The sequence below is a fragment of the Zalophus californianus genome, chromosome 4, assembly GCF_009762305.2.
Source record: "Zalophus californianus isolate mZalCal1 chromosome 4, mZalCal1.pri.v2, whole genome shotgun sequence".
Lineage (NCBI taxonomy): Eukaryota > Metazoa > Chordata > Mammalia > Carnivora > Otariidae > Zalophus > Zalophus californianus.
In genome coordinates this window covers 34,863,297-34,889,742 of record NC_045598.1, presented here as the reverse complement: position 1 = coordinate 34,889,742, position 26,446 = coordinate 34,863,297, and the positions used below count along the sequence as shown (strand labels likewise).

The following is a 26,446-nucleotide window of genomic DNA, read 5'->3' as shown; positions in this document are numbered from 1 at the left end:
ACCTTTCCATTTTCCAAGAACTAGGATTAGGAAGGATTACTGTGATTATGGTAGAAAAGATCTTTGCTAATCTTGATCGAGTAGCCTACTTTTCCACAGGTGTAGCAGTGGGAGGGTTTGAGCTTTAGCCTTATTTTTATCAGCAGCACATCTGTGACTAAGTCTAAATTATGGTAGAGTAGAAAGAGTTGGGGCTTTAAGGTCATACACACTTAAATCGGACTCCCATCTTCCTTTTTTTCCTTATTGAAGTGTTACTGTGTCAGGCCCAGTGCAGGATGCTGGAGATTCAAAGATAAGGAAAACACATCGAGGAGCTCTTGCCATCCAGGAGCTCTCAATACAACGAAGGAACAAGGCACAGAAACCAGTAAGTGTAATGCAAAATACATAACACTAATGCTGATGCTGTGGGATAATGATGAGAGCTGGCGTCTCTGTGGATGACGAATTGGGAAAGGACGAGACCAGAGACAAGAACAGTTATCAGGCTGTAGCAGCAATCTAGGCAAGCATGAAGAAGAACCACATTCTAGATTAATAAAGCAAAATAAGTAAGACTTAGTGGTTTTGGTAAAAGCAGGGAATGAGAATAGACTAGTGCATTGAGGACGGAGAGGTGAGGAATCTGCTCTTTGTTCGCTATGACAGCTCTTGTAGCATAATGAGATGACTGCTCATCAAATATTCCCTCCTTCCGTGCCTCCACCTCCATCTTCCCGGCTCCCCTGATGTTGCCTTGCCCATATGGCTTGCTTTGTCTTCAAAGCAGGGCAGAGTGATCTTCCTACCCTCGACTTTGGGCTTGGCTATTGATGTGCTTCATCCAGGGGAATGTTAGCAGATATTATGCAAGCAGAGGATGGAAATGTTCTTGCAAAGTTGGTCTTGGCCTCTTGGGCTCTTGCCTTTCACCATGAGAAAAAACATGCCTCTGAGAACTGCTGGTTCAAGAAGGATAAAGGACACACAGAGCAGTCCTGGACCTCACCCACAGTGGAGCCAAGCCTGGCAGAGCCCAGCCTAGATCAGCTGAACCTCAGCTGATCCAAGTATCTGTGCATTTAAGAAATGAATACCCACTACCTTTGAGCACTGAGTTTTGAGTGGTTTGTTATGCAGTGTTGTGGCAAGAGCTGCTAATATAGGTATCCAACAGAGAGATCTCTTCTCTAGGCTAAATATCTTCACTTCCTTCCACCGGTCATCATATGCCTTCTCCTTTCTCAGCAAGATATACCAACTGGGACCAATTAGGAGGCACTCCCCAAAAGTCATCACATTAGAATTCTGTACGCATGAGGCCCTCTTCTCCCTCTTCTTTTCAACTCTGCCTCCATTCTAGAGTCAGCCAAATGGCAAATGAAGAAGAAATCTGTCTTTGGGGCCTGGGCTCAAAGAGACTTTAGAATTAAGAGGTTCAAACTCAAATACCATGAATGAATCAGAAGGGAGTGGTCCTCAGCTCCTGGTTAATTCTAGAAACTCAATTTATTCTATAAACCAAAAAAGAAGGCCAGGAGCCATCTAAAATGTCTACATGAAAACTAGTCACACACCAATTGTCTGTAGTTGGGACACTAAAGATGATAATGCTTTTTATCCAAAATCACCTAAAGCTAGGAAGGTAAAGGAGGATTAGGGATAGGTTCATGTTTTGTGGCATCTGAAGCTTAGCACATACAACTTTGAGGGCCCTCTTAAAAAGAAAAGAAAAAGAAACAAAAGTACAACTATAAAATTAGGTTCAAAAGTGAGTATTTATTTAGCATGACAAATGATAGCACAACATATAACAAAATTTTTAAAGTTGACCATAAACATCACAAAAAATTTTCAATATGATTTTAAAATCAATTGTCTGATAGAACCCTAAGTTAATTATTTCCTACAATTTTTGGGCTGCAGACTTTTGGATTGACTCTTCATATGAACAATTTTAAGCGTCATTTTCTATAGAAAAATTGAAATATAATTCAAGGATTAAGGTATTTTGTTTTTGCAATAAATTTGCAAAAGTGTGACCACGTAAAAATATTGTTAAGGCCTCTCCCAGGATCTTGAAAGGAGCCCTGCAAGTAAGGGGCCCTTATAAGTTTCAATTTCATTAACTTCATAGAAAATCTACTTCTCGGGGGATAAAAAAAAAAAAAAATCTCAGCTTTTTCTTGGTCTAGGCACCATCAATAGACAGCAGTACTTGTGGTTTTCTTTCTTCATTAAGCAAATATTTATTGCATACTGACTATGTGCCAGGCACTAGGGATAGGATACCGCTAAAATGAACACAATCCCCCAGGAGCTTATGCTTTAGCTAAGAGACGGACAGCAATCAAATAAAGAACCATTCTTTAGATCAATGTCACAAGATTATTTCCTTTAACATTATGCCTGTTATGCCCCAATCAAACCGATTATTGTGATTTGTGGACATGAGAGGGGAAAGCAAGGAGCTACTTAGTGGAAGACCCCTCGGGAGCAGCTCTCCTCTCACCTTGTGGTCCTCTGTGGGCTCAGAGTCTGGCCACCGGGCTCCACACTTGGCACTACAGTCAATCTCTTCCTCTGGGACCTTGAGGCTGGAAAAGGCTAGCTCAGCAGGGGAACTCAGTTCCCAAAGCCCAGCAGAGGAAACTCTGGATGCTGGCCCAAGGAAGCTGAAGAAGGACCCTGAGGTGAGTAGTAGTTAGTGCAACTAAGTATATCTCATCCTAATTAAAAATGGGAAAATGTGGTGAATTTCTTTTTTTTTTTTAAGATTTATTTATTTATTTGAGAGAGAGAGAGAGCGAGCACACGGTGGGGAGGAGCAGAGGGAGCGGGAAAGTCTCCAGTAGACTCCGCACTGAGCACGCCCAGTGCGGGGCTCAATCCCAGGACCCTGAAATCCCAACCTGAGCTGAAACCAGGAGTCTGTCACTTAACCAACTGTGCCACCCACATGCCCCGTGAATCTCTTCAGTGAATATCACCAGGACGTTCTGATCCTCCAGTACACCCTGCCCTTCCTTCCTCCCCTCTATAAAGTCAGCCTGTGGACGTATCTTTTACCTTCTTTCAGCTAAGCATCTTGAAACAGAGATCTACACTCATTATGTCCACTGCTAACCTCCAATTTACTACCAACCCACACAAGTTTAGCTTCTGCTATTGAAACTGCAGATACCAAGAGTACAGGTGCTGTTGCTGTCCCGTCCGTATCCCTGCCCTTACTACTAGACTGCACACCAGCCTTCCAAATGCCAGGATCTGTGTTCATTTGCTTCCTTATACAACCAAGGTCTCCTCTCTTGCCCAACCAGCAGGCTGGAAACGTCACTGAATTAAAGCCCTCCAGGAGCAGCTCTCCACAAATGACCTGCAGGAGTTGGTATATAAATACTCCAGGTCCCTCATCCCTTGAGAAGGATAACTATAAGCTGGGTGTTCTGCACTGACTTCCAGAATTTTCCCTGGGAGATTAAACTCGAACTGCTCACAGTGGTTGCTGGCTTGATAACTCATCCTTTACTGGTTGGTCCCCAGTCCTGTTTCACTCTCCCATCTCCCAGAATTCCTACATCCTCCAAATACACTAATGCTTATCTCAGGGTCTGCCTAGGGAAACCCAAACCTAGCACCAAGATCACCACCAACATCCTAATCATTTCAGTCCTAATTAGTTAGTCAGTTAACAAGTATGCACTGAGTACCTACTAGGTGTTGGGCACTGTCCAATCTTACCTCACCTCTTTGTTACGTTTGATACTGGCAACCACTCCTTCTTGAAGCCCTCTTTCCTTGGATTCAGGCTTCTCTCTTTCATCAGCAGCTCCTGTTCCATCCACCCCCTACACAGTGATATTCCTCAGAGTTCTCAGCTCAGCCACTGCTCTTCCCACTCAACAGGCCCTTTTTTAGTGATGTGACATACCCACATGGGGTCAAATCCCTCTTATTTATTGAAGATTTCCAAATCTCTTTATCTATTTTTACTCTCTCCTGGGTTCTAGACTTTTAGGTTCAACTGCCTGTTGGGTATTTTTACCCAGAAGCCGCAAAATCACCTCAAATTCAATATATCCAGTGTTTGAGGGGTTATTGGGTGGGTTCTGTGTAAAGACAAGTATGTAAGGAAATGGAATAGACGATATTGGCAAGAAAGCAGGTAAAAGCGATGGACCACAGGATCTAGGCTCAAAAAGGAGGGAAGTGATTCTAGGAGGCTGAGAGATTGGCAAAAAAATGGAAGAGTCAGAGGCAGTGTGGGATTACCCAACAGATATACACATTCTCAGGGCACAAGCAAAGCAAAGGGACCACCTACAACATATTTGGGGAAAGAATTTAAAATTTAAAAAAAAAAAAGCACTGAAATAATCACCATGGGAAAAGTCAGAACTTTATTGGACTTCCTTATGCTTATTTTACAAGTTAGTATTCTTTTTATTTTAAATTCCATAGGGGAGCATTCTCTTTTCTAGTGCTTAGGAAGATTAAAGGTCTGGCCTGGGTCTAGGAAGTTGATGAAATTAAGACATAGCTAGAAGAGGAGCAAGGGAGAGAGGATGCTGGAAGGATGGAGGTTGTCATCCAAGATTAGATGCTCTCTTAACTGACCTTGTCTCTACTGACCTACTGGGTTCACTATAACTTTTCATTTCCACTGTAACACACACTAGTTAATGGCCACAGCACCCTGAATGTTCCTGGTGAGAAAGCCACTCGGGTACGTCTGCGTCTACTTCCACCAGTTGAGTGTAAGTCACTGTTTAGGCCAAAACTTGTTTATGCCAATGTTAACGGTTATATGGAACTTATATAATTTAAGTAAATATTATGTAAACCAATGGTACAAAAAGAAAGAGAACTGTTTCCAAGAATACAAAACCAAATGCTTTGGAAAGTCTCAATAGAGGTAAATCTCCATTTCATTTCCTTCTTTCCTTCTTCCCTTCTTTCCTTCTTTTTCTTTTTCTCTCTCTTTCTTTCTTTCTCTTTCCTTCCTTCCTTCCTTCCTTCCTTCCTTCCTTCCTTCCTTCCTTCCTTCCTTCCTTCCTTCCTTCTTTCTTTCAGAGAGGAAAGAGAGAGTGAGGAGGGGGTGGGGAGCGGATGGAGAGAGAGAGAATCTCAAGCAGACTCCACACTGAACACAGAGCCTGAGGCAGGGCTAACATGGAGCCTGATGCAGGGCTCGATCTCTTGACCCTCAGATCAAGACCTGAGCCGAAACCAAGAGTTGGACGCTTAGCTGACTAAACCACCCAGGTGCCCCTAGATTGAATTGGGTATGGGTGGGACAACTGAAAAACAGTTAACATCTTTCGAATGTTTACTGTGTGTCAGGTACCACATAAAGCCTTTATATAAAATAACTATTTGATCATCACGATAACTCTCTGAAGTGAGTATTAAGGAAATTGAAGCACAAAAAGACTAAACCACCTGCCTGAGTTAGGAAGCAGTGCATCCAGGATTTGAACCCAGGCTGTCTGGCTTGAGGGCTGTGCTCTTAATCATTATTATGCTATTATGTACAAAACCTGAAAAATCATAATAATAGAATCTGTGAGAAGGTTATTTTACAAGAAATATTTAAGTTTCTTGTTCTACTTTAAAGAAGTTGAAGCTAAAATCCAAAGATGATTCCATTTGGGTGCAGTCATTCAAGAATCAAGGACTCCACACTTAAGGGAAGGCCCTGGACCTCTACCTGAAGATTAGCCAGTTGTTGTGCATTTATATGTTCTAAATTAGATTAAAATGTTGAACACATATATGTAGTACTTTTTATGGTTTCCTACTTTAACTGATTTTGATCAATCAACTTAGTAGCAATGCTGAATGAGTGGGGCTTTCTCTGTTTTAGCATTTAAAATTTTGGAGATGAGGGGTGCCTGGGTGGCTCAGTCATTAAGCATCGGCCTTTGGCTCAGGTCATGATCCCAGGGTCCTGGAATCGAGCCCCGCATCGGGCTCCCTGCTCAGCAGGAAGCCTGCTTCTCCCTCTCCAGCTCCCCCCTGCTTGTGTTCCCTCCCTGCTGTGTCTCTCTCTATCAAATAAATAAATAAAATCTTTAAAAAAATAAAAAAATAAAAAATAAATTGGAGATGGAATAGCAATAGATAAAGAATCCATTATTTTCTGAAAACACAGATCTGAATACAACACCCTCTTGCTTAAAACACTTTGATTTCCACTCTTCACTCTGGGAAACAAACTGAGGGTTGCAGAAGGGGACGGGGCTGGGGGGCTGGGGTAACAGGGTGATGGGCATTAAGGAAGGTGTGTGCTGTGATGAGCAGTGGGTGTTATATGCAACCGATGAATCACTGAACACTACATCAGAAACTAATGATGTACTATATGTTGGCTAATTGAATTAAAAAAAAAGCCTTTGATTTCCATTCCTTCCCCCAACTCCCAACTGGGAAAAAATCCAAATACACAAACAGGATCCCTCTTACCTTTATGATTTTATCTTCAGCCAATCCCCTTATTCATATTTCTAGTCATTCTGCCAATTACAGACATACCTCATTTTATTATGCTTCATAGATAATGAGTTTTTTACAAATTGAAGGTTTGCGGCAACCCTGTGTCGTGCAAATCTATGGGTGCCATTTTTCCAACACCATTTGCTCATTTTGTGTCTCTGTGCCATAGTTTGGTAATGTTTGCAATATTTTAATTTTTTTCATTATTATTATATTTGTTATACCATTGTTATGGTGATCTGTGATCAGCGATCTTCGAGATTACTATTGTAATTGTTTTGGGGTGCCATGAACCCTGCCCATATAAGACAGTGAACCTAATCAATAAATGTTGTGGGTGTTCTGACTGTTCCACTAACCAGCAGTTCCTCTGGTGTCTCTCCCTCCCCTCAGGCCTCCCTACTCCATGCAGATACAGTGGTGAAATTAGGCCAATGAATAACCTTACAATGACCTCTGTTTGAGTAAAAGGAAGAGTTGTATATCTCTCACTTGAAATCAAAAGCTAGAAATGATTAAGTTTAGCAAGGAAGAAATGTGGAAAGCCAGACAGGCCAAAAGCTAGGCCTCTCATGCCAAATAGCCAAGTTGTGAATGCAGAGGAAAAGTTCTTGAGGGAAATTAAACGTGCTACTCTAGTGAACACATCAATGATAAGAAGGCAAAACAACCTTACTGCTGATGGAGAAAGTTTGAGTGGTCCGGATAGATCAAACCAGCCACATCACTCCCTTAAGCCAAAGCCTAACCCAGAGCAAGGCCGTAACTCTCTTCAATTCTGTGAAGGCTGAGAGAGGTGAGGAAGCTGCAGAAGTTGGAAGCTAGCAGAGGTGGGTTCATGAGGTTGGAGGAAAGAAGTAATCTCCGTAACATAAAAGTCCAAGGTTAAAGTAGCAAGTGCTGATGTAGAAGCTCCAGCAAATTATCTGGATGATGTAGCTAAGACCATTAATGAAAATGGCTACACTAAACAATAGATTTTCAATGTAGGTGAAAACAGCCTTATACTGGAAAAAGATGTCATCTAGGACTTTCATAACTAGAGAGAGTCAATGTCTGGTTTCAAAGCTTCAAAGGACAGGCTGACTCTCTTGCTAGGGGTTAATGCAGCTGGTGACTATAAATTGAAGCCAATGCTCATTTACAGTTCTATTTACAGCATGGTTTACTGAATATTTTAAGCCCACTATTGAGACATACTACTTAGAAAAAAGATTCCTTTCAATATATTGCTGCTCATTGACGATGCACCTGGTCACCCAAGAGCTCTAATGGAGATGTACAATGAGATTAATGTTGTTTACAGGTCTGCTAATACATCATCTATTCTGCAGCCTTTGGATCAAAGAGTAATTTCAACTTTCAAGTCTTGTTATTTAAGAAATACATTTTGTAAGGTTATAGCTGCCATGGAGAGTGATTCCTCTGACGAATCTGGGCAAAGTATATTGAAAACTTTCTGTAAAAGATTCAGCATTCTAGTTGCCATTAAGAACGTTTATGATTCACGGGAAGAGGTCAAAACAGCAACATGAACAGGAATTTGGAGGAAGTTGACACCAACCCTCATGGATGACTTTGAGGGGTTCAAGACTTCAGTGGGGGAAGTAACTGCAGATGTGGTAGAAAGAGCCAGAGAACGAGGTTTAAGAGGTGATGTGACTAAAATGCTGTAATCTCATGATGACACTTGGATGGAGTTATTTCTTATGGGTGAGCAAAGAAAGTGGTTTCTTGAGATGGAATCTCCTCCTGGTGAAGATGCTGTGAAGATTATTGAAATGACAACAAAGGACTTAGAATATTGCATAAACTTAGTTGATAAAGCAGCAGCAGGGTTGAGAGGATTAACTCCAATTTCAAAGAAGTTCTGCTGTGTGTAAAAAGCGATCAAACAGCATTGCATGCTACAGAGAAATTGTTTGTGAGAGGAAGAGTCAATCGATGAGACAAATCTCACTGTTCTCTTATTTTAAGAAATCACCACAGCCACCCTAGCCTTCAGCACTCACCACCCTGACCAGCCAGCAGCCGTCAACATCAAGGCAAAACCCTCCATCAGCAAAAAGATTATGACTTGCTGAAAACTCAGATGATGTTTTTTAGCAATAAAGTATTTTAAAAAGATTTTATTGACCTTTCCTGGCCTTTACTTGTTCTTTCCCACTAAAGGCCTTAGGGGCCTTTCTCCAAGTCAAGAGAGTCTTTATTCTTATTCTGGAAATATGACACTTGAGTAGTATTTTCACTGGAATCACAAGATCCTAAAGCTAGAAAAGTTCTTCAGAGTCATGTCATCTACCCCTCACCCCTCACCCCCCACCTCAAAGCTTAAACCCCCTCAGAAACATTCCTTCTCATCACTTGGCTGTCTGGCCTCAGGGTATCCATAGACAAGCTCAGACATCAACCAGGGACAGATGGCAGGTGCTGGAGCCAGAGAACCTAGAAATTTATCCTTGGTCTTCACGAGGTTTCCATGTTTATTCACAAAGTTCATGTTATATTTACAGCTTTAAGTCTCTGTTGCCAACCCCTTCTCTTACCCTAGACCATTAAATTAGTTATCAGAATTCTTTTCCCCTCTCAATTTACTCATCTTTCCGTATTGTTCTCAATGTTTTCACCTCTCTAGTTCATTCATCTGCAGTTCTAAGAAACCTCTTACTTCCTGCAACCAACTTGAAATATCAAGTTCTTTAATCAGTTAATTAAACAAGTATTTATTGAATACCTACCACATTTTCCATCCCACAAATTTCTCTTTCCTTTGATAGCACCATGACCCCCATGAGACTCTTATAGCAGCCTCACTACTGGCCCCATCTCAGCCTCTCTCCTTTTCCCAAACCCCAATCCCATCACAATAATCACAGGGATCGGATCATTTTGCTCAACCACTTCCCAAGTCTTGTCACTGAGGTGTCCTCCCTGGTGTTTTATGCTTGAGGCATTGTGGTGTGCCCTATGCCCTTGCTAAGGTGAATCAGCATGAGGAGACCAAACTCACATTCTAAAAAAAGAGATTTGACAGAAGCAAAGGAAAGAACAAAACAAACAGAAATCCAGTAAACAGAGAATGATAGGAAAACGATTTGGCATTTCTTATAAAGTCAAACATATACTTATCATATGACCTAGAAATTCTACTCCTAGGTATTTATTCAAGAAAAATGAAAACTAAAATTTATACAGAAACATATTCACAAATGGTTATAGTGGCTTTATTCATAATCACCCCAAACTGGAAACAACCTATATATCCTTCAACTGGTGAATGGATAAAACTGTGGGGCATCCATATAATGGAATATTACTCAGAAATAAACTACTAAAACAGGAAACATGATGCCAGAAACTGAGGATCAAGGGGAAGATGACTGCAAAGGGGAATGAGGGAATTTCTGAGGATGACAGAACTTTTCTGTATCCTGATTGGGCTGGTGGTTACAAGATTGTATGCTTTTGTCAAAACTCATAGAACTGTGCACCATAAAGGGTGAATTTTACTATGTGTAAATTATATCTCAATAAATATTTATATACATATAAATATTTATTAAGTAACAAATATTTAAATATTTAAAAAAATAAATCCACCAAAATAAAAGAATTAATAGAGATGCAGAAACAAATAAAAAACAATAAACCTGATTAATAATATAAAAACTGGTTCTTTAAAATACACCAACACATAGCAATACAATAGATAAAATTTTAGCAGATCCAAATAAGAATAACAGAGAAAACACACAGGCAAACAATATTGGAAATAAAAAAGCAGATTTAATTTTTGACATAAAGAAAATCTAAAAATTATAATTTAAGCATAACCATAACATACTTAAAAAATAAAAATCTACATGAAATTGCATGTTTTTCTAGGTAAATATGAATGTATAAATTAACTCAAGAAGAGGTATAAAACCTGAGTAGGCCAATAATCATATGGGGGATTGAAATGGTAGGCAAAGATATAACATTCTAAAAATAGTCAGTTCCAAATAATTTATAGATGAGTTCTACCTTCAAGACACAAATAATTTCTATGTTATTTATATAGTACAGGAAAAAAATGGAAATTTTGCAACTCATTCTGTTAGCCAGCAGTTCTCAAAAGTGTGGTCTAGGGATCCCTTAAGATCCCTGGGGCCTTTTCTGGGAGTCCACAAGTCAAAACTATTTTGATAACAATACTAAAATGTTTTGACTTTTTCCATTCTCATTCTTTCATACAAGCGTAGGTGGCATTTTCTAGAGACTAATGGAATACCATGTAATGATGTCATGGCTCTGGCAATTAATGAAATGCGTGCTTGTACATTCTTGTGTTCTAAAACTTGCTCCATTTTAGTTTCTAATACTGACAGGAAACAACACATAAACAAAAATTCTTTCAGGATCCTCAATAGTTTTTAAGAGAGTAAATGGGTCCTGGGACAGAAAAATTTGAGAACCATTGTACTAAACTAATATTACTCCAACATGAAAAACAGACAAAGAAGAAAACTATCAGCTTACTTAAGAACATCAATACAAATATCTTTTTTTAAAAAGATTTTATTTATTTATTTTGACAGAGAGACACAGCGAGAGAGGGAACACTGCAGGGGGAGTGGGAGAGAGAGAAGCAGGCTTCCCGTGGAGCACAGAGCCAGATGCGGGGCTCGATCCCAGGACTCAGGGATCATGACCTGAGATGAAGGCAGATGCTTAATGACTGAGCCACCCAGGTGCCCCCAATACAAATATCTTAAACTTAATTGTTCTAAAAAACTTTTTTCATGACTAATAACAGGTAAGATTTATCCAGAAACATAAAGGGCTGATTCTCTATTAGGTAATCTATTAATATAATTCATTACCTAAATAAATTAAAGGAGAAAAATGTCATGATCACCACACAAAAAGACACTTTTTTTTTTTTTTAGGATTTTATTTATTTATTTGACAGAGAGACAGCAAGAGCAGGAACACAAGCAGGGGGAGTGGAAGAGGGAGAAGCAGGCTTCTTGCAGAGCAGGGAGCCCGATGCAGGGCTCCATCCCAGGACCCTGAGATCATGACCTGAGCCGAAGGCAGGTGTTTAATGACTAAGCCACCCACGTACCCCAAAAAGACGCTTTAAAAAGCGATTATTTTTAATTCCCATTTCTGATTTTAAGAGGCAAGCAGGCGAACAAATAAAAAAAACAAAACAAAAATTTAAAAACTTCTTGACAAGCCAGTAATAGAAGGAAATTTCTTTAATTTGATAAAGGACATTTACTAGTCCCATTAAAATCAGGAATAAGAAAAAGATGCCAGCTTTCATTGCTATCATTGTAACTACTAACCATGGCACTGGAGGTCCTAGCTGGTCCAATAAGATAAGAAAAAGAAATAGAAGTATTACAAAGTCAGACATAAAACTGTCACAATTTATAAGTGATTTAATTTTCAACTTAGAAAATCTAAAAATTAACTGTAAAAACTCAAAACGAATACTAGATTTCAGGAAAAGCTTGATAAAAGATCAACAACAACCACCCCTTTTCCTATACACCAACTATAACCAAATAGAAAAATGTATTGGAAAGTATCTTATTTATAATAGCAAGCAAATTGTAAAATACACGTGACTAAACTCACCAATATGTCCAAGATTTATATGAAGAAACTGTAAACTTTATTGAAAGACATTAAGAGAAGACAAAAATAAATGAAGAATACATCATGTTCTTGGATGAAACTCAAATTAAACTATAAATTTAATGAAATTCCAATCCAAATACTTATAGGATATTTTATGGAACTTGGCAAATTGATTCCAAAGTTCACTTGGTAGAGGAAATGTACAAAGGCAGTCAAGAAAATTATGAGAAAGAAAAACAATGTGACAAAGAAAAAGAACATAATGAAAAGGTAGAACATGCAGTTTTGGGTCTCATACGGTATAAACATGTCCTACAATGCTACAGTAAGTGAAACGGAGTGATGTTGGCACAAAAATGGGCCAAAAAACAAAAAAAATCAAGGGAACAGGATAGAATCCACAAGCAGACCTGTGTACAACCTAGCATCTCAAATCAGTGGGGGAAAGGTGAAGTATTTAATTAATTATGTTGGGACAACTGGAAATTACTTTAGAAAAAACTAAAATTATAATCCTAATTCACACTATTGATAAAGATTTATTTTAATTGTATTAAAGATCTAACTTGGATGGCAAAACTGTGAAAGTATTGAAAAGAAAAAGATTATATATATAAAATCTTCTGAAAGTAGGGATGGCATGCTAAGCAAAACAAACCTCAGAAGCCATAATAGAAAAAGATTGGCAAGTTTTACTACATAAGAAAATGTTTTGTGTGATGTAAGACAGTGTAAATAAAGACAAGCAAAAAAACAAAACAAAACAAAAACACAAGCAATAGGCTTGGAAAAATATCTGTAACATATATAACAGAGAAAGAATTCATATCAAAATGTAATGATGCAAGCCTTCAAATCAATGAGAAAAAGACAACAATCTAATACAGAAATAGGCAAATAATATAGATAGGCCATTCGCAGAAGAAATACACATGACCAGTAAATATATGGAAGCATGTTCAAATTGACTAGTAACCACAGAAATACAAATCTGTAAAAGATTAATATAGCTTTTTTACTCATTAGATTTGCAAAAACTGAAGAACTGATAATAGCCAGTATGGGAGAGATGTGGGAAAATAAGTAGTCTCATTCACTGTTGGATGGCAGCATAAACAGATATGGTCTTTCTGGAGCACACTCTAACAAAAACTTAAATTCTGACATCTTTTATCTCAGCCCTTCCACTACGAGAAACTTACTTGCAGAAACAATTGCATGCATACACAAAAACATCTGTGTAAAAAGTTCGCGACTTCATTGCTTGTAATAGTGAAAAATGAAGCACTTGGAAGGATTCCAATAGGGAAGCAACTAAATAAATTATGATAGTTACAAAATATGTAATAGCATTAAAGGTTAAAAGAATAAGGCGATTCTATTATGCATTGACGTGGAAGAGTTTTTAAAGATATATTGTTAAGGGGTGCCTGGGTGCCCCAGTCAGTTAGACGTTGGACTCTTGGTTTCGGGTAGTTGTGATCTTGGGGTTGTGTGATGGAGCCCTGCATTGGGCTCTGCGCTTGGTGCGGAGTCTGTTTAAGACTCTCTCTGTCCCTCCCTGCTACGCACTCTCTCACTCTCTCTCTCAAATAAATAAATACATCTTTAAAAAAAGATATATTGCTAAGTAAAAAGAGCAAGAAATATGTTTGTGGTATGATCCCATTTGTGTAAAAACATATTTTTTATCTACACTGAACTATATCTTTATCTACATAAGCGTATACATCTATAAATAGGAAAAGGTCTAAAGGAGGTACATACTAAACTATAAATAGTGTTAACCTTTGTGGATGGAAGTAGGATTACAGAAGTGGAGTCAAAGAGAATGTTACTTTGTAATTATTCTGGAATTTATTCTTTTTCCATGAGCACCTACTCTGTTTTACCTGTACGTTTTCAAAATCAATGAGGAGGAGAAGGAAGAAGAAAAAGAAGAGAAAGAAGAAGAAGAGGAAGAAGAACTCCTGCAATATCCACAGTTAGAGGTGATAGAGGCTGAAGCGGGAGCATTGGTTTTGAAAGGAGGAAAGAATATCTCTCCCAAGCTCTTTTTAACTCACTTTGTGCATTTCCATTAAGTGGATCACTTAAAGGTTGCAATTATGTATGTATCTGCCTTCATAAACACAGAGACTGGTAAGTATTCATCTCTGTGTCTTCAAAGCCTAGCAATGTGTTTGGCATTCAGCAGATGTTGAGTAAGCATATGCCAAATGAGTCATAATCTGGAAGATAACAAAAAGGCAGAACATACAGTTTTAGGTAACTAAGTAGATGAGATGGGGTGAATGTGAGGGTTGGAGTGGGTAATGGTGTCATCACCAAGTAAAGAAAATAGGAAGTTTGGGGGAATTATGACAATAGCTAACATTTAATGATTGCTGACTATGTGCAGATACTGTGCTAAATGCTTTATATCCATTATCATTATCACATTGACTCTTAAGAACAACCCCACATAGGCAAAAAAGAGTTAAGAGACTTTCCCAAGGTCACGCAGCCATTAAGTACGGGAGCTGTGAATCTGAATCAAACCAATATCCCAGACTCCATGTTCTTAATCCCAAGGTTATGGCGCCTCTCCAAAGATGGAAAGTTAATAAGATAAATTTTGACATGTTGTGATTGAGATGCTAATGGTATATTCATTGAGGTGGAGCTGTCCAGGGGGCAGCTGGCTATCACAAGCCTGCAGCTTCTTAGAGAGGTCAGAGCTAGAGATATGGATTGGAAGTTGTCTATGGGAGAGTGGCATCTGGGAGGTCAACATTCAATAATCATTCAATAAATATTTACTGAGCTCCCATATAAGCTCCAGGCACATATGATATCAAACATTCACTTCAAACCTATTTGATTCATAGAAAGTTTACTATGTGAAAGTACTGTGATCTGGTATTTTAAATTGTTGGTCATTTCTTTTTTCATGTCTAATGATCTCAGTTACATGGTAAAGTATCTTAAAACACTAAATTTCTTGTATTTCCCCTTATAAAAAGGCTCAAAACATGTTTGTTGATGGAATGCTTGAGAAAACATTAAGAAGTGAGCAGCCATTCACAAAGGCTAGCCTAAGTCTTGGGAAACCAAGTGTAGAGAGTCTTCATCTCTGTTACTATCCAGAAGTCTAGAGAAGTAGTCAGGTTTTGGTAAACCAAATAAAAGATTTTTCATCAGTATCATCAAGGTTAATGATAGGCATCAGAAAGTTGTAGCTCGGAGCAGTAGGCTAGTTGCCAGAAGACTCAAACCAGGGGGTATTTCCCTTGGCAAATTTATCCAAGTCCAGAATCTGGCCCTCAGCCTCGCTGGTCCAGAAACTCAATCCTGTCAGGTGAGAGAACCCAGGGAGGTTTAGGCATGTTCAATAAGTCATAAAAAACTGAAGTATAAAACTAGAGTGTCAGTTTATTAATATACAATGAGATATTTGCATCCACCATCATCACTCTGTAGCCAAGTGATGTGCAAAGCCAAATTATTAGGAGACCGTATGGTAAACTCAGAGTCAGCACACAGGGAGTTAGCAATAGGATTAGGGTGTTTAACAGCACCAGGAGCTGATAACCCAATGCAGAGGCAGCATGGAACAGGAACAGAGCATCAACTATGGAACCAGATTAACCTGGATACACACAGAGCTCCTCACTTCCTAGCTGAGTAGTTGTGGGCAAGTGTCTCAATCTCTCCAACCTCTCATTTTTAGAAGGTGAATGATGATACCTACTTCTCAGGCTTATTGTGAGGACTAAATGAGATCATGCATAAAATGCTGGAGCAGCTCCTGTCATCTGATAGGCACTCAGTAAATGGCAACTACACCTCCATCCCCGTACCAGGGACATACCTGTTGAGGGTTCAAATCAGTTTTTGAAAATATTTGCTTTGAAGGAAATGGCAAGTAAGAGTGGGGGCAAAAGACCAGTAAGAAGGCTGCTGCAGAAATGTGGAACATGATCCTAGTGGCTCAAAACAGGGATACAGCCCGTGTGGGGTAGGGAGTGGCGAGAGAGATGTATACAGATTTGAAAGACATTTAGGAGGTAGGCACTAGGCTGGGTGTTTTACATAATTATTTATAGTCCTGATGGCAACTTATAAAGTAGCCCATTTTTCAGATGAAAGTCAGAGATATTAAGCAACTAGGTCAGGATCACATGGCAGGGAATGCACTGCAAAATGAATCACAATTGGTCTGACTCCAAAGTTTCTCATCTCTCTACAAATAAAATATACCACTGTTCATACTGTTCATATCTTGGTTCTCAACCAAGATGTCAATTGTGAGGAATATAGTAATTTCTTACCACTAATAATTAAAGTATTGAAGCTTGGAGAAATGATTGAGTTTTTAGAAAACATAACTTGGAGCAGATCAAGGTTATCACTCTAATAAATAATGTCATGATTGTACACTTCCATTATGATATGCTCTCTTGAGGGGGAGACAAAGAGGAGAAGGCAGAGCTCATGGACCAGAAATTATACAGCACTGTAGATTTGTCTATGACAGATTACCATGCATGTGAGCTTCATCTACTGTGTGAAGATGAAAATAGCTGCTTAAGAATGGTTACTCCAGGGAAGAGGCATTCTTTTTGAGCAAAGAAAGTCTTAGCCGGGCCATCTACAAGATGTCACTGTAACACTGACAAGCTCTCCAGACAGCAGACATCGGTGCTGACCAAAGGATAATCTCCTAGGACCTTGTTCTTAGATTTTCATCTTTCCAGTCACACTCATATACAAATTATAATCTGCTGCAAAAACTTGATCTTTCTAGATGAAGGACGATATCATATCACAGATTTCAGCTCCTTTTCCACAGGCATGGGCAAGTCAGGCTTTCCCCACTTTTTTTTTTTTTTTTTACATTATCTTCTTTTATTCAAATACCAGTCTGATCACACATGGTCCAAGAACACTCAGATAATAAGCCACATATAAACAGATGTTAAAGATTGGTCTTCAAACATTATAGCCAATGAGGCCACGCTTGCCTATGATCTCGCCGACATAAAACCACATCCACACCTCGGTGGCCACCAAACCATTCAGCAGAGCTTCCTTAACTGTGAGCTGTTTGAAGCTACCAGTTTGAGCACTCTTGACTATTTTTTTCAGGCTCTGAATAGCTGTAGGGATCTCAGCAGGGGTTGGAGGAACCAGCTCAACCTTGGCATAGTGCCAAAATGTGGCCAGTCGAGGCTTTGAGTAAGTCACAGCAGCGTTCACCAGCGCCGGGGCCTTCTCCGCGAGGTTACGGACAAACTGGGCCATAGTTCTAAGCTGGAAGGTCCGTCGCCCCGGACGGGCGCTGAATGTCACCCCCCGGAAGGACCCGCCGCAGGACCCCCTGGCTTTCCCCACTTTTAAAGCTTAAATTTTTCACCCAAGCATAAAATTTTACATTTGTCCTTATAAAATTTTGCTTTGCATTTATTTGAGATTAAAATTTCATCCTTGCGAAATGGATGTAAATCAGCTTTGTTCCTCTGCAAATATAGTACACCTGGCTTCTCTATTCCTACTCCAAATACCACTTTAAAACAATCACTGTTTTCAGAAGTTTTTGTAAGTTATTCATTCATTCAACAAATGTCACTGCATGCCACCCAAGTGCCAGGCCCTCTAGGAATTCCCGATCTAATAAGCAAACAGGTGGACATGTACTCACGGTAACACTAATAACACTAATGACAATGTCTCCTATTTCCTGCCACCTGCACTATGGTAGGCCCGAGATTAAAGAGAGGGGTAAGAAATACGCCTCCATTCAAGGGGCTCCCCATGCCTTCAGAGGGTGTAGGTACAGTCTAGTGGGAGAGGGAGGTATATTAACCAGTATGTGCGTAAGAATAAACAGGTGCCCTGCTAGCAATGATAATAGTGTATTTAGTAGGAGGACAAAAGACGGTGAGGTTAATGAGGGATGAGAAGGAGAGTTGGAAAGGTCTTAAAGAAGCAGTGACCTTTGAACTGAATTTAAAAACGATGAGTAGGTATTCTCTCAATTAAAGACAAAGGGGAAAAAAGCATAACTCTGGCAAAGGCAGGTATAAAACAGCTTTATGTGTTCAAGGAACTGCAAGCAGTTTGGTAGAGATGGAAGTTACAGTAAATAAAGAGGAAGGAGGGGGTTGAGAGGATCCAGCAAAAGCTGAGGCTTTTAGGGCAGATGATAGAGGGCCTTCCATGCTATGTTGTCCAGGAGGCAATGGGGAGACACTGAAGGGTTCCAGGCATGGGAATTACAAGAACAAGGTTTGTCTTAGAAACAGAACTCTGGTAGCTATGACAAAGATGGATTAAAAGGGTCTGAGTTCAGAAATAAGGAGATCAATAAGATATATAGGCTTGGGGTGCCTGGGTGGGTCAGTCGGTTAAGGGGCTGCCTTCAACTTGGGTCACGATCCTAGGGTCCTGGGATTGAGCCCCGCATCGAGCTGCCTGCTCAGCAGGGAGTCTGTCTCTCCCTTTCCATCTGCCTCTTCCCCTTCCCTGCTTGTGTGTGCTCTCTCTCTCTCTCTTAAAAAAAGAGAACATATAGGCTTAAAAATGAATATATAGGTTATATTTATAAGGAGCAGTGGTTGAGTAGAAGGAGAAATACTAAGCCTATGTGAAGAAATCAGGGAAGAGATAACCCAGTAGAAAAATGGACAAAACCCTGAACAGGCACTTCACAAAAGAGAAAATTAAATAGCTAATAAATATGAGAAGGTGCTCTATCTTGTCAGGAATCAGAGACATGTGGGGTGCCTGGGTGGCTCAGTCAGCCAAGTGTCTGCCTTTGGCTCAGGTCATGATCTCCGGGTTCTGGATTCTGATGACCAAATGGCTCACAGCATGTAACAAGTACTCAATACACTTGTGGAATGAGTGAATGAAAATGATGATAAGCTACTCACTTCTCTTACTATCATATCTCAAGTGTTCTCTGCACTACACTCAACAGAGATCAGGAACCTTCTCCACCTACGACGTTTCCAACCGCTACTCCATCCTTTCCTCCACAGTTCTCCACAAAATATCTTGCTTCCTCCTTTAAAGGTGGAGGCCATGGCATCTTCCTCCTCCATTTAGAGTTTGCTCTTCTATCACTCTTCTTAGATTTGCTGCTCATCTCCAAAGCTAACCATTTTATCTATCACCTTAACTATATCTCTTGCACTTGTTTCTCAGATTTGCATCCTTCATTATTCCCGATCTGTATGATCATACACGTTATCTTCCCCTTCAATCATTCATACCAGCTCAGAGGATGCGAAGGTAACATACTCACGCTAGAAAATACCAGACCTAGGAAACAGACTTATATAGGGTTCTCATTCTGTTGGTAATATACTCTCTAATATCCTGCCAGGCATGACTTTCATTGGCTCAGAGAATGCTTGGTGCTGTGACAGCAAATTAAAAGCTTCAGCTCCCCACTCCCCCAACCCAAAACAATTTTTTAATTAAAAAATAAAAACTTCAGTCCCTATGATGGCTTAGGGCTGGGGCGGACATGGTCTGACATGCTCCTCAACTGCTGGACTAGACGGGCTTGTACTAAGGTAAGGACTTCCCTCTTTAGCTGGTGATGGGCACCCTTCCTTTCTGAAGATAGTATCTTGGAAGTGGCCACCACAGTAGATTCTAGGTCAGGGATGAATCAAGTCATATATTCCGATACCCATGAGTACCTCTGACAGATTTCCGATTGGGTTCTTCAAGCCAATTGCCTTTTTTGGTAATGTAGTCTTGGTTCTAAGAGCCAGCCCCTGGACAGAGCTCCCCCTTAAATTTGCCTAATGTCAAGGTCCCTAGGGCAGCTGAAGGAGGTTCTCTTGGGGACACAGGATCAAAGACCTAAAGCTCCAAAGAAAGTTATGCCTCTAAGCGCTCTTCTCTCTCTCTCTCTCTCTCTCTCTCTCTCTCGTACTTCCAGGCTGGGTCCCAAGTTCACCCATGAGTAATCCTCCCAGAATAGAGTACCAAGTTGAGAAAGGATTTTTTTCTAAGTCAGAATCCCTTCCATCCTGATCCAATAGATCACTCTGTAGAGCTTTCTGTAGTCAATCGAAGTGACAGAAAGAGGACAGGTTTTTGGCATCAGACAGGTGTGGCTTTGAATCTCAGCTCTGTCACTAACTAGGTGTGCGTTGGTCAAATGTCTTAAGTTCTTTCAGTCTCTGCTGCATTGTCTGTAAAACGGAGATAAAAATCTACCAGAAAGGTTGATGTGTAATAAAACTTAAATTTATTCCCCTGTTTCCCCGCTACTTCCTCTATAACAGGCTAGGGACATTGGCCCCAATACTACAATCAGCTTTGACTGAGTCCCTCCATTCTTTGCTGTGTCCCCTTCATCTTCTGCCACCCCCCTCCATTGCACACTATGTACCTGCTGGAGTGAACTCTTTTCAGTTTCCTGAATACATAAAGCTCTTTCTCCACAGTGCTGTCCAATAGAACTTTCTAAAATAATGAAAAAGTTCTATCCCTGAGCTGTTTACGTAATAGCTGCAAGTCACATGTGCGTAGTCAGCACTTGAATTGTAGCTAAGGGGACTGAGAAAAAATATTTTAATCTTATTCAAGTCTAATTAAATGTAAATAGCCCCCATAGTGGTGGCTACTATAACTGACAGGTTTAGACTCTAGGTCTTGTGTTTGCCATTTCCCTGCCTGAAATATATTTCCCCACCTTTTACCTACAGCTAACTTCCACTCAGGCTTAAAATCTCAACCTGAACTTCTATTCCTCCAGGATGCACATCCTGAGACTCTGGACCCAGTTTGGTTTCCCCTTGGTTACCTTCCAAGCATCCTCTGTACTTCTCTTATTATATCACTCATCACATTTTATTTTAATTACTGTCTGTCCATATGTTCCATTAGGTTGTGAACTTCTTTGGTTATCCTATCTATGGACTACTTATCTGATCTGGACGCCTCTTAACTGCCCTTTCAGCAGACATCCACAGGAGCTCAGGATTTAGACTTTTTCCAAGTTGGGGACAATTACCTTTGAGATAACTACTGCATATTGGAATATGCTTTAGGGATTGATTAGAAGTTGCTTTATACATTTCTAAGGATAAGCCCAAGTCAGAAACTAAAAAGGATAGGAACCATAAAATGACTCATTAAAAATAAAGAACTTCTGTATGCAAAATGAACAACAAAACGCCACCATCTTAATATATCAAAACAAACGATAACTAGGGAAAAAATGTACAATATAGATGATAGATATAAAAGGATGACTAGTCTTCTCATCAAAAGAGCTCTTAAAATCAATAAGAGAAAGATGGAGAAAGGATATAAACAGGCAATTCAAAAAAGACAAACTAATGTCAAACATTTTTAAAATGTTTAACTTCATTAGTAATTAAAGAATACAGATGAAATAAACAAAATACCATTTTTTGCCTATTGACAAAAATTAAAATGTTTTAGAATATATTGATAAGACTACAAAGAAATAGGTAATGTGGCAATAAGCATAAAAATTTAAATATATATATACATATACACAATGTGTGTGTGTGTGTGTATATATATATATATTTTTTTTTTTTTTTTACAGCATGCGTGTTGGGGGGTGGGGAGGGGCAGAGGAAGAGGGAGAGAGAGAATCTTAAGCAGACTCCACATCCAGCATAGAGCCCAATGTGAGACCCTGAGATCATGACCTGAGCCTTAAAATCAAGAGTTGGACGCTTAACCGAGTCACCCAGGTGCCCCAAATATGTATATTTTTTATTCAACAATTCTCCTTTTAGGAATATATTCTAAGAAAATAATCAGATACTTGTCAAAGGTGAATTTACAAAGATGTTCTATGCAGTGTTGTTTATAATACTGAAAAGCTGGAAACACCTAATTAGATAACCAGACATTGGTTACATAAAATATGATACATCTCTGCAATGGAATACTAAGTAGCTTTTTAAGGATGGTGTTATAGATCTATATTTATTGACACGGAGCATTATGTATAATAAATGAAAAAGTGAAAAAACAAGCATGTTAGTATGATCCTACTTGTATAAAAATACTTGTCAGCTTATTTATCTATCAACTCATAAAAAGGAATCTGGAAGGACATATGCCAAAATATTAATGATTCTCTCTCTTTCCCCACTTAAAATCATGGCAGTTAGCCAGTGGATGGTCTTCCCCAGGATTCTCTGGTGTGGGGTTTGGTGTCCCCTCAAATGGGTCCCAGGGAACCTGAGAAATATCCAATACTAGGTTTCCTGGTTGATGCAGCTGTAAGGCACTGGGAGCATGGACCTTATCTATCTTATTCACTGTGGTATCCCTGGCGTCTTGAATTGCTTGGCACATAGTAGGCATTCAACAAATATGTGTTCAATTAATGAACTGTATCAGAGCACCAATTTTACTTAATGATAAGCATATTTAAACATTGTCTTGATAAATTAAACCCAGAATGTAAAATCCACCCAAATATGTTATATTTCCTATACACCATTACAATGCTAGGGGCCAGAAGTTCATTTTCTTTTATCATTTGTGTACTTTCCCAGAAGAGTTTGAGAAGCAGTGAATAATGTCTTTGTGCAAGGTCTTTCCCATCCACTTTTGAGGCTATGTATTACAACCTCTAACTCACAATGGGAAAATGAAGGTTTGGTGATTGCTCAAGGTCACATAGTTAAAAAGCAGGGGAATCAGGATCCAAATCTAGGCCCATTTGTCTCCAAAACTCCTCTGTGGCTTGAAAGGTACAAAGTATGACAATGAAAAGGACATTGCAGGTCTGTGACAGCTCATGTCTGTGCTTCCTAACAAGTCACCACCACTTAGCCTGGAGCTCCCATGTCTAAGAGGTGCTTTTTCTTAACCCTTGGAGAATCCAGAGGACGATTTGTCACCAGGGTTATTAGCATTCTTCCCCTGGATATCGACAGCTTGTCTTTCCTCGCACCAACCAGTGACTGATTTCTTCAAATGCTCGCCAAATACAGCCCAAGTCACCATGGTAAACATATTGACAGAATCATATTAACAGCTACTGAGCATTTACAGGGTTGTAAGTAATGCAGGGGGAAGAAAAGATAAGAAAAAAACACAGGAAAATAAAACAAGTTCAATCAGCAGTGACAATTATTTATTTAGAAGCTGTTGGTTAGAACAGTTTTTTAAATATATTTTAATTGCTAATTATGGTTTCTTCAAGAGAGTGGTCTCAGTCAGAGTTGCTCCTCCTCAAAGCTAATCATTAATATTTTAGCTGCTCAGCTCAGAAACGGTGCTGGATGCAGTTGACCCACCTACAGCTGCGTCTATGCAGTCGACTTTAGCTTCGGGGGTTTGCTTGGTAACAGAAATTCGCCTGCACTAGTTGGTTTGCCACACTGATCCTCAAGTCGGCTAGTCCATTTACCATAAGGCAGCAGACATTTAAGTCCTTAGTTCTCGAAAGATTGAGGCTGGTTCAATAAGCAAAATTCTGCTCTAAGCCACCAAGACAACTGACAATTTTTCAAAGGAATGACCTATCTTTTCTAAGTTAATTTACACCTTTTATTGGGGAACATAAGTGCTGCCTTAGGCAAGAGGGAGAATACAGAAGAGTTTGTTTTCAGTTTCTAATTCCCTGGGTACTCCTGTGTGAACCTTATAACAAATAAGGTCAGCCCCTAGGCCCAGGGAGGTAGTGCCGGGAAGCCGGCATAAGGGCACTCTGGGGTCCCTGCCTGTGAGTGTGTTTGGGCACAGCCTCGTCTCGTCTCCCGTGTTTCCAACTTTGCCGGCTTCTTAAGGAGAATCTAATCCTCACGGGAGAATTTAATCTGTTCATTTGCACGCATCTCATCAGCACCCTGCTTTGTTGAGGACTGTTTGATGTCCCAAGGAAAAGACTTCGAAGTCTTTTAAAGCCTTTTTGATGTGAACCAGAAAATCACGTTTTGTCAAGAGTGCACTCAACTTGAACCTCAAAAGGTTCAGGACTCAGAAACCACACGGTTCAAGTGGGATTTAAACTGGGCAAAATCACTTCCTTGTCTTCCCCTGCAAGTCCCTCCCCCGGCCTTTGTGCTAACAGTTTCTGTGCACTGTTGGGCCTTTTTTTCTCTTTCTTTTTATTCTCTCTCTTTCACTCACACACACACATATCTTGGCAAGAAAATCTTAAGAAAAAGAACTATATCGCCCCTGGAGAAGTAGCTATCTCCCCACGATGAATAAAAGCGGTCTCCAGCTCCACCTTGTCTTCACAGATTCGGAATGATTATTGCAGCGACCCCAGAGGCCTGGGCCACTTTAGGTGAGGGTCAAGTGATACACAGAGCCAAACAACTCTGATTGCATCCTTAATCGAGGTCTTTAACTAGGTACAAGACTAGAGCGTCCTGTGCCCCAGGCAGCTTTTGCAGAGAAAACTGGAAACTTGCTTCGGAGAGCAGCTAAGTTTGTGTGTAAAGGAAGCACATACCTTAGGACTTCACTATTCAACTTGGAAATGAAGGAACAGGAGATTTGACTCCTCTTAAAATCAGGGGAAAGAACTGAGCTGACAGAGAATATGCTAACCCTTAACTATCTCTTTCCAAAGCTCTCTTCTTCTATTTTTTTCCTCTTAAGACTCCAACACAGTTACTCAAAGGCCAGCAAAAGTTTAGATTGAGGAGACAGAATCTCATTTGTTAGAAGGTTCAAAGTGTTCCTGATATCCTAAGGAACACCAGATGCCCTGTTCCCTGTGCCTGTACCCACACCAAAGCTTCACTGACCACTAGCTCATATCCTGCTAACCATAATGGTCACCATTGATTGAGTGGCTACTGTGTATCAGACACCATGCTATAAATACAGTATTTCAATAAAACAGAAAGGTGAGTCAGCTCATTCCCATTTTGCAGACAAGGAAACTGAGGCTCAAAGAGTTTAAATTACCTGCTTCAAAGCAGCACATCCATTAAGAGCCCAAGCTGCAACTAAAGCCCGATCTGTTGAACTCCACAGTAAGTGGCCTTGGCTTACCACCGTGTTGTTCAGCAGCTGCTCTGTTGCAGTTTGGGGTTTTGTTTTGTCTTTTTTTTTAAGCATTTAGTGTTCTACAAATTTATTTATTTAGTATTTACTGAGTACCTACTGTGGGAATTGTGGATATTTCAATAAGTATAAAGCACTATTTCTTCCCTCTCTCTCACTGTGACTATTGCAACGGACTTTTTACAATGATTCTCTTTTACTAACACCCTATTTGGACCCATTATTCACACAACAGCCATAGTCATCTTTTATTTTTATTTTTTTAAAAGATTTTATTTATCTATTTGACAGAGAGAGACACAGCGAGAGAGGGAACACAAGCAGGGGGAGTGGGAGAGGGAGAAGCAGACTCCCCACCGAGCAGGGAGCCCTATGCGATGCGGGGCTTGATCCCAGGACCCTGGGACCGTGACCTGAGCCAAAGGCAGACGCTTAACGACCGAGCCACCCAGGTGCCCCCATAGTCTCTTTTAAATGATAAATCGCAACATGGTATTTCTCCATTTAAAACACTGTGTGGCTTCCTGTTGCATAGAGAATAAAATCCAAACCCTCTATGATCTAAAAGATTCATGGAGATCAGGCTGCTCTTTCTTTCATTTACTGTTTTATTTCCCCAAGTTCACTCCATCCCAGCCCTCAGACTCTCTGTCCCTCACATGTACCAGGACCCAAACCCTTATGTGGTTGTCACTTGCTCACCGTTCACATTTCAATTCAAACATCACCTCCAGGGGCATACCAGGCATAATGGACACGGCGGATTATTTTTTATGACAAATAAATAATCATGCCATAATCAATCATAACACTTATTTTCTTGATTGATTCTTCAGTTTTAACATAAGTAATTAACAATTTAAAAATAATGTTTGATTTTTAAAGATACTCTAGTAAACTATTTACTAGATGAACTAAAATATGCACATACCAAACGAAAATGTCACACCCCACTTCATAGTTTGTTTCACTGTTTCAAAGTTTAAACATAAATAAGAATTCCAAGAGGTCAAAAAGAATGGCTGACTGAAATAACTCAATTTTTGTTTCTTTAGCTTTACAATTAACTTGCTCTCATTGTTTATTTTGAATTTACCGTTTGCATGCAGAAATGTTCACTATTACAGGAGATGGAGCCCTAAGTGAGCTCAACTGCTTCTGAGCTGTTAGGCACTTGCTTGCAAAGCAAACTGAGCCTGCAGGTGTCATGGGCCTGCAGTATAACTAAAAGTTCTCCCAATTCTTCCTTATAGAATACAATGTTTATTAAATCATAGCATTTAAGACGTGCTAATTTAAAAGTTACATATAT

At 39.7% G+C, this 26,446-nt stretch overlaps 2 protein-coding genes across 3 annotated transcripts in view; both read right to left on the bottom strand.

Moving 5' to 3' along the window:
- RNF220 (ring finger protein 220) overlaps nucleotides 1-26,446 on the bottom strand; it is a 221,035-nt gene that overhangs the window by 166,263 nt on the left and 28,326 nt on the right. The window lies entirely within an intron of this gene.
- On the bottom strand, nucleotides 16,988-17,478 carry LOC113925280 (ATP synthase subunit g, mitochondrial). Its single transcript, XM_027599928.1, has one exon. The coding sequence runs from the start codon at nucleotides 17,395-17,397 to the stop codon at nucleotides 17,086-17,088; it is 312 nt and encodes a 103-aa protein (XP_027455729.1). The 5' UTR covers nucleotides 17,398-17,478; the 3' UTR covers nucleotides 16,988-17,085.

Bases quoted from the DNA above. Each gene is read 5' to 3' on its own strand.
- LOC113925280 (XM_027599928.1), bottom strand. From the start codon at position 17,397: ATGGCCCAGTTTGTCCGTAACCTCGCGGAGAAGGCCCCGGCGCTGGTG.